The sequence below is a fragment of the Humulus lupulus genome, chromosome 3 (genome assembly GCF_963169125.1).
Source record: "Humulus lupulus chromosome 3, drHumLupu1.1, whole genome shotgun sequence".
NCBI lineage: Eukaryota > Viridiplantae > Streptophyta > Magnoliopsida > Rosales > Cannabaceae > Humulus > Humulus lupulus.
The window spans coordinates 62,678,376-62,690,626 of NC_084795.1; the positions used below are offsets into that span (position 1 = coordinate 62,678,376).

Below are 12,251 nucleotides of genomic sequence, written 5' to 3' on the forward strand. Positions count from 1 at the left end.
AAAAAACTATATTCATAGTGGTAACCGGTTACACCAAACCACAATGGAAAAATTACACCTAACACTGTAAATTAAATTTTTTTTTTAAATATGGAATTTTACAAAAATTACAAAAATACAGATAACAGTTTGTTACGGTTGTGTAATCGCCTGTTACAATTTTCTATTTAATCTATAAATGTTGTTTACAAAATTGTAACATATGGTTACAAATTTGTAAATTTTAATTATAAATTTGTAAACTTTGGTTAAAAAAAATTGTATTGTTACAAATTTGTAAACTTTGTATTTACGATTATGTTACTTCATATTTTTATAATTTTTTACAAATTCAATATTTTTTGCATTTTTTTTAAACCTTAGGTATTTTTGTGAATTTCCCACTCACAATCAAATAAAACTTGCGTTCAATAAAAAAAGAAAATTAAAAGAAAAAGAAGAAGAAGAAGATGATAGAGACATGAAATGGCATGATAGAGAAGTTAAACTTGGGAGTAATCGAGTACCTACATGAAAGATGCAAATAATTTATTTGATTTTTTATAATTAATAAAACAATAAAAATAAAAGGAAAAAAATATTTTGAAATCTGAAAAATTAAAAACAAAAATTATAATGTGAATAGCGAAAATACTCTTTCAAAATATCGAAACTGGTTACCAATAGTTCAAAAAATTAAAAATTAAAAAATGACAAAAAAAAATCCCCAAAAAAATATAAAAATGTAAAAAAAGAAAACAGAAAATGCCATATAAAATGCACAAAATTTAAAACTGACATATTTATCAAACTTTTAGAAATTTTACCATATTTGGTGTAAAGACGGAATGGGCTAATAACTAAAGCCCATTAGCAACAAGGCTGGTTTATTGTGGGCCTTGATGAGTTACAAAGGCATGAAAACTCCGACATCATTTTCATTTTAGTCTCTCATTTCCTTTCTCTTAACAACAGATTCTCTAAAATCACATACCGCCGGCGGGAAGGCATTGAGATCGGTACGACCGCTCTCGTTTCTCATTTTATTTATTAAAAAAATAAATAAATTCTCTAATATGATCTCCCTTCTTTTGGTTAATCAGTTTGAGCTAATCTTGTATTATTGTCCTCCGTTTGGTTCCCGGGAAAGCGAAGGAAAAGTTACACTTCATTTGTTTTTTCCTTTGGGGTTTGTGTATTTTTCGCAATGCATTTCTATCTTCGATTTTGGAGGGGACTTCAATTTAGCTTAGCTTAATAATGATTTAGATTGCTTTTTGAAATTCTGAGGTCCAAATTAAATTGGGCAGTTGTTTATTTTACTTTTTCTATTATTTTAGCAGTTACCACACAGAAACTTAGGGTTACTGATTTTAGATGCTGATTTATTTTCTCCTGCATGCTTATGTTGATTTCATTTTCAAACATTTTCTTGGTTCTTGCATTGTTATTTTAGGCTCTTTTGATATTAGAGTTTCGATCTGGTGCTTTTCATAATTACGGTCCGGTTGGTTTGTGCACAGTTGTAGTAATACTGATCATTGCTAGGAAATTTGGGGAATCTTGTAGTGGATTGAGGTGTCCATATTTTTAGTTTGAATTTTTCGAACTTATGGTGTGCTTGTTTCTGATTAGATTTTATTATTATTATTTTGGAAAATAAAAGTACCCACAATTTATTGTTGTTAGTCCTTTTATTGTCTAACAATTTTATCTTCTATAATTCAATTATATATGAAATTTATTTTTTGGTATTTATGCTGACATTAATTTACTTACAACTCTTCTAATTTCTTTTTGGCCCTTTTAGAGCTGTGAGATAAATTTTGAATTGCAATGTCTATGGTTGATGAACCGCTTTACCCAATAGCTGTTCTCATAGATGAGCTGAAAAATGACGATATCCAGCTGCGGTTAAACTCTATTCGTAGGCTATCAACAATTGCACGTGCTCTTGGAGAGGAGCGCACTCGTAAAGAATTGATCCCATTTTTGAGTGAAAATAATGACGACGATGACGAGGTACTCCTTGCAATGGCAGAAGAACTGGGGGTTTTTGTTCCATATGTTGGTGGAGTGGAACATGCCCATGTTTTGCTCCCACCCTTGGAAACCCTTTGCACTGTTGAGGAAACCTGTGTGAGGGACAAAGCTGTGGAGTCCTTATGTAGAATTGGGTCTCAAATGATAGAGAGTGATTTGGTCAATTGGTTTATTCCTCTTGTAAAGGTGAGAAACTCTTTTTCTGTATTTGGTTAGTTATATTTTTGCTGATATTGTCGAGCTCTTTACCCCATTTTCCTCGATTATCTTTGTTTTTCGCTCTAAGAGATATAAGAAATTTCTTTTGTTTTATCATCAGCGGGGAGAGAGTTGAGTTATTAGAGAATATCATCTGAGAAAAAGTTGAATTACGGATGTAAAGTATCTTTGATCGAGGATATAGTTTTTCCAGAAGTCCTTGTTAAAATATAAATTCAATGTTGGCCTGTTGACATGTGCATGGAAACATCAATACACTGGTGTGTGTCTGTCCAACTGGATGCTGATAATGAGAAAGTACTGCTGTGTTGCTTACTTACTTTCACTATTTTTTTCAACCATTATACTTTTCATTTTCTTATCTTCAGAGGTTAGCAGCTGGTGAATGGTTTACTGCTCGAGTTTCTGCATGTGGGCTTTTTCATATTGCATATCCTAGTGCACCAGATGCACTAAAGGCAGAACTGCGATCAATTTACAGCCAATTGTGTCAAGATGACATGCCAATGGTCAGGAGGTCTGCTGCCTCGAACCTTGGAAAATTTGCAGCAACTGTTGAATCTGCTCATTTGAAGATAGAAATCATGTCAATATTTGATGATCTTACCCAAGATGGTAATTGAGTGCTGATAGTTTGTATACATTTAATTCTCATCATTATTTTTCAAAAGATTTCTATGGATACGAATTCTAAGAATTTAATGTAAGTTTTATATCATGCGGCAATACATTTTGGCAAGGGCGTATGACATTCTCATAATTAATGTTATCTCAGATCAAGATTCTGTTCGATTATTGGCCGTTGAAGGGTGTGCAGCTCTTGGAAAATTGTTAGAGCCCCAAGATTGTGTTGCTCATATCCTCCCCGTTATTGTTAACTTCTCTCAGGTACACCATACAGATAATTATGGCTATTAACTCTACGAGAGAACAGTAAAAAGTAATGGAGACTCTAGGCTACCATGTATAAGTTGCGTACTTCTTGGAGATTTCAATTCCATCAATTTCAGAATTGCACGTGTCTGTATTTCATCATTTCTACTGATCTTTTAATATGTAGATGTGAAATCTAATAATGTCTTGATTATTAATGGGTGACTGGTACTATTGTTGGAGATTTAAGGTTGGACAAAATTTATCTACGTTGTGTCCCACTGTACCACTGTTGTACACACTTCTGGTCATAAACAAGATTTATTTTTTGTTCCAAGGAATTTTACCAGACAGCATTTTGTTAGGAAAACTTGGATATGAAAACAGTGTAAATGAGGGTTAAGAAGCCTTTTCAAGTGAAAAATGGGGCATAACTGTACTGTAACTAGCATTAAGGTGTATTTTTGAATACTTCTAATAATTGAAAATGAAAATTATAGTTTGAACATATACATTGTATGTAATATATATTTGAAATATTTTCAGCAACCAGGAAACCAAAAAAATATTATGAGTTGATAGCATTCTCGACAGGCTTAGCATTTAAGTCTTGTCACCAGCATTCGATGATATAGTCTGTTATGCATTTCACTGATCCATTAAGCTTCTAATTCTAATATGTATGTCACCAACTCCATAAACTTGTAATTCTGATATACATTTCACTGATTCCATAAGCTTGTATGTTGCTTTGAATATGATTAGGATAAGTCTTGGCGTGTTCGTTACATGGTAGCAAATCAATTGTACGAGCTTTGTGAAGCAGTGGGCCCTGAGCCAACCAGGTATTAACTTTCATTAATTCCAGATTTTTTGGCATTGAGTGAAATTATCTGTTTTTATTTCATGCCACATAATTCAACCATCTTTTGTTCGACAGTTTCAGACCTCTCTAAATAAAATTTGCATCTTTATCTATGTTGAGATACGTGATTAATTGAGATGTTATTCCAGGACGGACTTGGTCCCTGCATATGTGCGATTGCTTCGAGATAACGAGGCAGAAGTACGTATAGCATCTGCTGGCCGAGTGACCAAATTTTGCCGGATTTTAAGTCCTGAACTTTCAATTCAGCATATTCTTCCTTGTGTGAAGGTGCACATGTTTACTATAAGTTTTTCATTTGCTGATATTATCTGCCACTTTGGTGGGCTACAGGTCAATTCATTCTTAAGCATCTGCTATATCACTACTTTATAATGAACTGTGTAGGAATTGTCATCAGATTCTTCTCAACATGTTCGATCTGCATTAGCTTCTGTGATAATGGGAATGGCTCCAATCTTAGGAAAGGTAAGAATATTGTAACATAGGGAGCTTGTTCGGCAAAGAATCTATCTCATAACCAAGTTTTACGAACTCTGTGTTGCATCTAACAATCATCTGATGAGATGTTAATTTGTTCTTTTGCTGTTTTACAATTATAATGGGATTTTTAGTTCTAGTCTAATTATTTCACTTTCACTATTTTCCTTTTGGATTGTTTCTTTATTTCTTTGGTCTTGGATGGTGTACTTCAGGAAAGTTTCTGCAGGTGGTCTTTTGCTCAAAGTTTTTTATGCTAGCCCTTAATAGAGATTCACTTCCCCTTACAATAAGAGGAAGGAGGAGACCTTAGGAAAAAGGGAGAAAAGAGTAACAATCCCTTCAATTGTTATTGTGTGTAGTAAAGGGTTGGAGAGTTGAAATGATAGATAAACATTTATATGTAAAATTATTATATTCCTTTTAATCATCTCTTAATAATTTTTAAAAGAACATGTGTCATTTGGTGTAAAAAAGAGATGAGAGATTAAGTCCTTTCATTTGTGGAAGGATCCAAAATGGTGGCCACAAACTTTTCTAACAAACTAACCCCTCCAATTTGCTCTCCTCTCCCACATTCATTCTTGTTAATTAAGGGAATTTTGCCTCTCCTTCTATCCTTGTCCCTCCACTTGTTTCCATCCATCTATGTCTCCCTTTGCCAAACACTGCCTAAGCTTTTGATGGTTTGATTGCCTTTAGTTGTTAAGGCTATACTTGGCAAAAGGAAGAAGTGGGGGTGGAGGGAAATAGATGGGATTTCGATAATAAATTTATTGTTCGGGAAGAACAACTAGTGGGAGTTGAGCAGTAGAAACCTCTTGGGCCCACCATTTTCGATCCTTCCATTAGTGGGAGGTTTTTAATTCACCTCTTTTTTATTATATATATAATGATTATTGATTAATATACCCTCCTAAAAATGATTAAAATGATAATATAGTAAATTTTATAAATAAATAATTATTATATATCATTTCAAGTACAAACACACTTCAAGAGACTACATTACAACGACTTGGGTAGAATTCTCAAAAAACTAGCTTGTGATAGAAGGATGCCCAAGTGGATATATACCACCGCCAACTAAGCCTACACTTAGTTGCTCCTTCTGCGACGTTGGTCCTAGTAGAGGGTATTAACTCTTATACCAAACCATTGAGATAGAGTTAACTTCCAAAATGCTAAACATATTAGAGGAGGCATCCATGTGGATGTGGGTAATATGGTATCCTAACAGATTGTTACTCCTTTCTCTCCTCAAGTCATAACACCTACATTATCCCTAGTCTAACACCTCCATCTTTCCTAGTCTTCCTTCTTCTTACCAAAATTAGCATACAAATAAGGGAGAAAAATTGTTTGAGATGTTGTGCAAGGGTCTTGATAAAGTATAGTGATGAAATGTCAGCTGACTTGATGGTGTATGTGTATATATATCACTAAAATGACAAAGTAGAATTCCATTTCATTAGTAATTTTATCCTTGTCAACGTTCCTTTAATTTTTTTTTGTGCAAGTGTTGATGAAATTACCTTGCATTCTTTCCATTGTAATATATATATATATATATATATATTATATTTTTAAAGAAATGTAATTGAACTGATACTAAGGTTTTTTATAGATGCTGATTTTTCAGGTCTGGAATATGCAATGGATCTTTGCAACGTTATTTTATTGTGTCTGTTTATATTTGTAAGATTATAAACTGCCATGTGATTTTAAGATCTTATTTTGGTGGTCAATGCAGGATGCAACAATTGAACAGCTCCTTCCAATTTTTCTCTCTCTTCTGAAGGATGAATTTCCTGATGTGCGCCTCAATATTATCAGCAAGCTTGATCAAGTGAATCAGGTCTGGTTTTAAAATTCATTAGTTACTTCCAAGTGTTTATATATGTTTTTTTAGTGTTCAATATCTTCTACTTGCAAACACAATGCACCAACTAATTATTTAGTTGTTTTTTCTTCTTGATGGTGATTATATTGAACAAGCTTTTTGTGCAGGTTATTGGGATTGATCTGCTGTCTCAATCCTTATTACCAGCAATTGTCGAGCTTGCTGAGGATAGACATTGGAGAGTCCGGCTAGCAATCATAGAGTATATACCCTTACTAGCTAGCCAATTGGGTGTAGGCTTTTTTGATGACAAACTTGGCGCCCTTTGCATGCAGTGGTTACAAGATAAGGTATGTGTAATCCTGACTTGCATGCTACCAATTTTGAACAACACATCACTATGTTCTTCACCTTTTCTGACATGCACATCCATGTTGTCCTCTTTGTTGTAACTTGTAAGCTGTGTTTTATCAAGAACTAGTGGTACCTACTGTTCGTATGATCTCTGTGTTCATTAATCAGTGATTGTTTCTGGTTAGAGTGGTATACTTATGGTCCGTGAGTGGTGAAGGTACAAACTTTGAGAGCATTTTAATATTGAACCATTGGGAGCATGATTCATGATCACATTATTATGAAGTCCATTTGAAGATTGTAAAAATTCTAGGAGATAATTTTACTACTTTTACCTATATGATAATTTTTCTTGCTAATTCAAGATTCTTGCCCTTTTGTTTTACTAGCATGCATATTTGCATTCACAGCTGAGAAATGGTGTCATTATGTAATTGACTACTGATGCAATTTTTTCAGTTGCTCATTATCCTGGTGTTTCATTGCAGGTTCACTCAATCCGTGATGCAGCTGCGAACAACTTGAAGCGTCTTGCAGAAGAATTTGGTCCAGACTGGGCAATGCAGCATATTATTCCCCAGGTTTATTAATGATTTTGACTTCGCAATTGCTTTCACTTCAAGGGTTGCATTTTTTTTTCTTTTCTTGTTTTTAGAATTATCTCCCTTGATGAATGAATATTTTTGTGTATTAATCCTATTAGGCAAGACTTGTTCTAATTCACTTTGAATTCCTTTTTACTTGTCACTTGTGATGAATATAAACTTATATACCGATATATTTCTAAAGCAGCAGAAATTGTCATGTTATCTGGACAGGTATTGGAGATGATTAACAACCCACATTATTTGTATCGCATGACTATATTGCGTGCAATCTCTCTTCTTGCCCCAATCATGGCTTCAGAAATTACCTGTACAAAACTGCTGCCTGTTGTCATCAACGCATCAAAGGATAGGTATCTAGTTAATTCTTGAGCTATAAGTCTATTTGTAGCAAGGATATGATCAGGTACGGTGGTTTTTGATTGCTCCCTTGAATTTTTACATTCAGGGTACCCAACATCAAGTTCAACGTGGCTAAGGTGCTGCAGTCGCTCATCCCCATTGTTGATCAGTCTGTAAGTATCTGATATATATGTACATATATACTGAGCTGAGATGCATCAGAGTATCTTGCACACATTGGTTTGTCAATACTTTATTTAATTAGAGACTTTTCTCTTCCTTTTTCTGAATTGGGTTTTCTGTAAAATCAGGTTGTAGAGAAGACAATTCGTCCGTGTCTGGTTGAGCTGAGTGAGGATCCTGATGTTGATGTTCGTTTCTTTGCCAATCAAGCACTTCAAGCAATTGAACATGTAATGATGTCTAGCTAAGCAGGAATTTAGTTTCAAGTTTTGAGTTCAATTTAGAGCTCAAATCTAGAAGCCTAAACCGTTTTTTCCCCTAGAGGTACTAGTGAATATTACCCTGTATGTTACGCATACATGACCTTACTTGATCGGTCTCATGCTTGAGAAAAACCGGCAGCAGACAAAAATATTAACATAATTATCCACCGACTGTTCATATTATTTCTCGTTTGCCTTTTTATTTTTCCTTCTTTTTTGGCCCACTTGTTATTGTATTTTACTTGTAAGAAGACACTATTTCAGATTCAATCGTATTCTTGATGAAGATAGCTGTCTCTCTCTTTGTATTCCTACTACTATGCTTATTTAAGCTGGCAAATTGAAGGATATAGATGTTAAAAATTTTGGGGTATCTTTTCCTTGTGTTTTTGAGTCATGGAAATGTGTGTTTGGGCCAATTTGTTATAGTTGTGCTGTCGGGAAAAATAATTTTATTGAATTGTGAGTTAAAAAAAGTCATATTAATGTCATTTATTTTATTTAAAAAAATTATATATTTAAATTAAATATGTTTTTTGGTAAATATATAGTGATTGTAAACAAAAATATTATATTAAATAATATCTCTCTTATATTTTATATAAAAAATGTATAGATAATGGAAATTTTAGGTTTTAACAATTTGTAATATTAATTTTACCATAATATTCTAAATATTTAATTTAATATATTTTTAAAACTAACTAAAAATATTTATTAATTAATTATATTAGTATAAATTCAAATATTATAAAGTATAAATAGGATAATAATATTTAATATAAGATTATATATATAATAATTATATTAATATAAATTTAAATGTTATAAAATATTATTATTATAATAATATATAATACAATATTAGATATTTAATAATTATATTAATATAAATTTAAATATTATTATGATAATATTATATAATCTAATTTTTTTACTAAGTATATTAATATGAATTTAAATATTATAAAATATTATTATTATTATAACAATATTTAATACAAGAATAAACATTTAATACTTATATTAATATAGATTTAAATATTATAAAATATCATTATAATAATATATTATACGTAATCTTAAATTTTATTAAAAAAATTATCATTTATGGGTTATCATATTATATGTATAAGGAACAACTACAACGCATCCCTTTTTTTTTGCAATATCGGTGCATCATTTTTCTATTTTCGGCACCTGGATAGATATAATCCCAAATTTTTTTATTTGACGGTATACATTGTAGGTATTTAGAATATCTTGCAAATTTTCAAGAAATTCTGAATAGTTTATGAAGCCGAAAACAGAGTTCAAACTGTCAAATTTTACACACGTAAACAAAAAAACAGGCACGCGTGCAACAGACAGTTTAGACCATGTTTCGGTACCATAATTTATTCAGAATTTCTTGAAAATTTGTAGGATGTTCTAGATAGATATAATGTACACCATCATATAATTTATTTTTGGATTATAACTATTCAGGTGCTGAAATAGAAAAAGGATGCACTGGTGTTGCAAAAAAAAGGGATGCGTTGTAGCCGCTCCCTATAAATATATATTTTAAAAAAATCATAAACAATATTTTGGTTTAATTTTTCATTTAATATGTTTATGTCATTTTTTTATATATAATATTGTTTAATTATTTGAAATTTATATGACAATGATACAAATTTAATAAAAATAATTAATAAATCTATAAATAAAACTAAGCAAACGTGTTTATTAAATTTAGTCATCTAGGATGGGCCTGGTTTATTTGTTAATTTTTTGTTCATAGGATAGATCAGGGATGAGGTATGAAGAAATGTGGGGTTTTTTTCCGAGATTTTTACTCTTCTCGATAGAAATCAATAGGCCTCGATAGTATTTGTTAGATTCTGGCCTCAATAGGCCTCGATAGAATAAGGCATATTTCTGATTTAGCATGTGCCTCGATAGGCCTTGATGGGCCTCGATAGAGTTAGATATATTATGATTTTGCATTGCCTCGATAGACCTTGACAGTGGTGCCTAGCATCAATATTGTTGAGGCCTCAATAGAACTATGCATTTTCTGATTTTACATGGGCCTCGATAGGCTTCGATATGCCTCGATAGAATTGGGTATTTTCTTATTTTACCTATGCCTCGATAGGCCTCGACAATAATGGTCAACATCAATATTGTGTGCTACCTCGATAGACCTCGATAGTTTATATGTTGTTTGATTTTTTAAAACCTTGATGGGCCTTGACATGCCTCGATCGTCCTCGATAGTTAGAAGATTGTTTAAAATTGTATTTTTAACATTTTTTTTGTTTTTTTTTTCTTCAGATGCTTGATTTCATTCTACCATTGGAGAAGCGCTTGCCTGGTTGTGTCACCTATAGGGGTATTACTTACTTGGAAACCCTTATAGAGAAGTTTAAGAGGCACATGCTAATTGAATGGCCAGAGGCATGCTTGTTGGGACAGTTCTTCAAGGCTAAGCCCTTTAGTTTTTCTGGGGTTCTACTGCATCAGCTTATGTTGCGGAAGGTGGAAAGAAAGAAGGCTGAAGAGGGCCAGTTCTACTTGGGCAATACTCTTTGCAGATTTGGGATTATAGAGTTTTCCCTAGTCACTAGACTGAATTTTGGGAACACCCCGTCCCCAGATGAGTTGAGAGAGCATCTTTCAAGTGATCAGATCATCCAAGAATACTTTAATGGTGATTCCAAGGTTAGTTTCAATCAGTTGGAAGATGCTTCGAAGGCCTCGACAAACCTAGAAGATGCATCTAAGCTGGGTTTGTGCTATTTGGTAGAGGGGATACTGAATGCCCTAGAGAAGACAACACAGATATGGGGTGTGTTGACCTGTGAAATTGGCCAACAGTCGTATGTATAGTATACGGCACCTTTTGAATGAAATAAATTGAATAAACGACAGAGTACAATTATCTTAAATAAACACATAGGAATTTTATAGTGGTTTAGCCCTGTTTTGATGAACATTAATGATCTAATCCACTTAGCTTTTAGTATTGAATCACTCGACAATTACACTGCTGAACCAAAGTATTCACTCGTTCTCACTTGTCCAGAATTTCTCCCCAAATGTTCTTTAGATCTCCCAAATTCAAGAAAAAGCGATCCTCTGAAATGAAGCCCTGGGTCCTTTATTTATAGTACTCAGGGGCTATAACATGACCAGTAGTATTGGGATTGTGGTTTGGTACACGATTATCAGGTAGTGGAGATACGTGCCCACCTCCCTATGATTATGAGATTGTGGGTCTTCTTGTTGTTTCTCTAGATCGTGGTGGATAATGCACGATAAAAACATATGAGGAAGATGTTAAGTCTCTGTTGGTATGTGAGACTTAGGTGCTAGACCCGATGACCCGGGCTTGGGTGCTAGGCCTGTGACCTTTTAGGTGCTGGACCTGTTGATCCTCTGGGTGCTAGGCCTGTGACCTTCTAGGTGCTAGGTCTGATGATGTCAGTTTGAATGAGAGTGAGTATTTCTCAGTGAAGTGTACTTAGGGGTTTGAGCCGACCACCCTATAAAGAATAGGGTGGGCCGACCACCCAGGTGGTTCTTGAGCATGTCAGGCCGACCACCCCTAGGATCCTTGGGCATACTGGGCCAACAACCCCTGGGGTAGGGGTCAGGTCGACCACTCTCTTGGACACACTGGGGCCGACCACCCCTGGGGTAGAGGTCATGCCGACCACCCCTAGGGCTCTTGGGCCTGCTTAGGCCGACCACCCCTAGGGGTAGGGTCAGGTCAACCACCCCTAGGGGGTTCAGGCTTGGTCGACTTCCCCAAAGGTCCTGGACCTATCTTTTTTTCCCGTCGGTCTTTTCTCAATACTTTGTCATTTTTTTCCTGATTTGTGATTTCACGTGTCGCATTCTCATTCGCCATGTCATCCTCGTATTTTTTAGGGATAACATTTGCCCCCCAAGTTTATTGTAATGTTTTCAACATTACGGTAAACTTGATCCTAGCTTGAGAAACATACCGTAGCAGTACTTATATAGTCAAGTCCCTCAGGACATTACACAGAATTTTTTAACTATAGATAATTTTCTCGGTACGAATTTTTTAGGGACAATTAGAAATTCCTAAAAGTAATTAGGTTTTTCAAGGAAAATTAATTTCCTAAAAATCTAATATATTTTTCAAGGAAATTTGAAATCCTAAA

The 12,251-nt window shown here is 33.8% G+C and overlaps 1 protein-coding gene across 1 annotated transcript; it reads left to right on the forward strand.

The window, feature by feature from the left end:
* Nucleotides 1-897: 897 nt before the first annotated feature.
* Nucleotides 898-8,356, forward strand: LOC133822747 (serine/threonine-protein phosphatase 2A 65 kDa regulatory subunit A beta isoform). The gene is made up of 13 exons (XM_062255187.1): nucleotides 898-998; nucleotides 1,790-2,208; nucleotides 2,610-2,856; nucleotides 3,017-3,129; nucleotides 3,880-3,959; nucleotides 4,129-4,270; nucleotides 4,388-4,468; nucleotides 6,234-6,338; nucleotides 6,491-6,673; nucleotides 7,166-7,258; nucleotides 7,496-7,635; nucleotides 7,731-7,797; nucleotides 7,936-8,356. Exons 2-13 carry the CDS (start codon nucleotides 1,816-1,818, stop codon nucleotides 8,053-8,055), a joined length of 1,764 nt encoding a protein of 587 aa, XP_062111171.1. The 5' UTR covers nucleotides 898-998; nucleotides 1,790-1,815; the 3' UTR covers nucleotides 8,056-8,356.
* The last annotated feature ends 3,895 nt before the right edge of the window (nucleotides 8,357-12,251 follow it).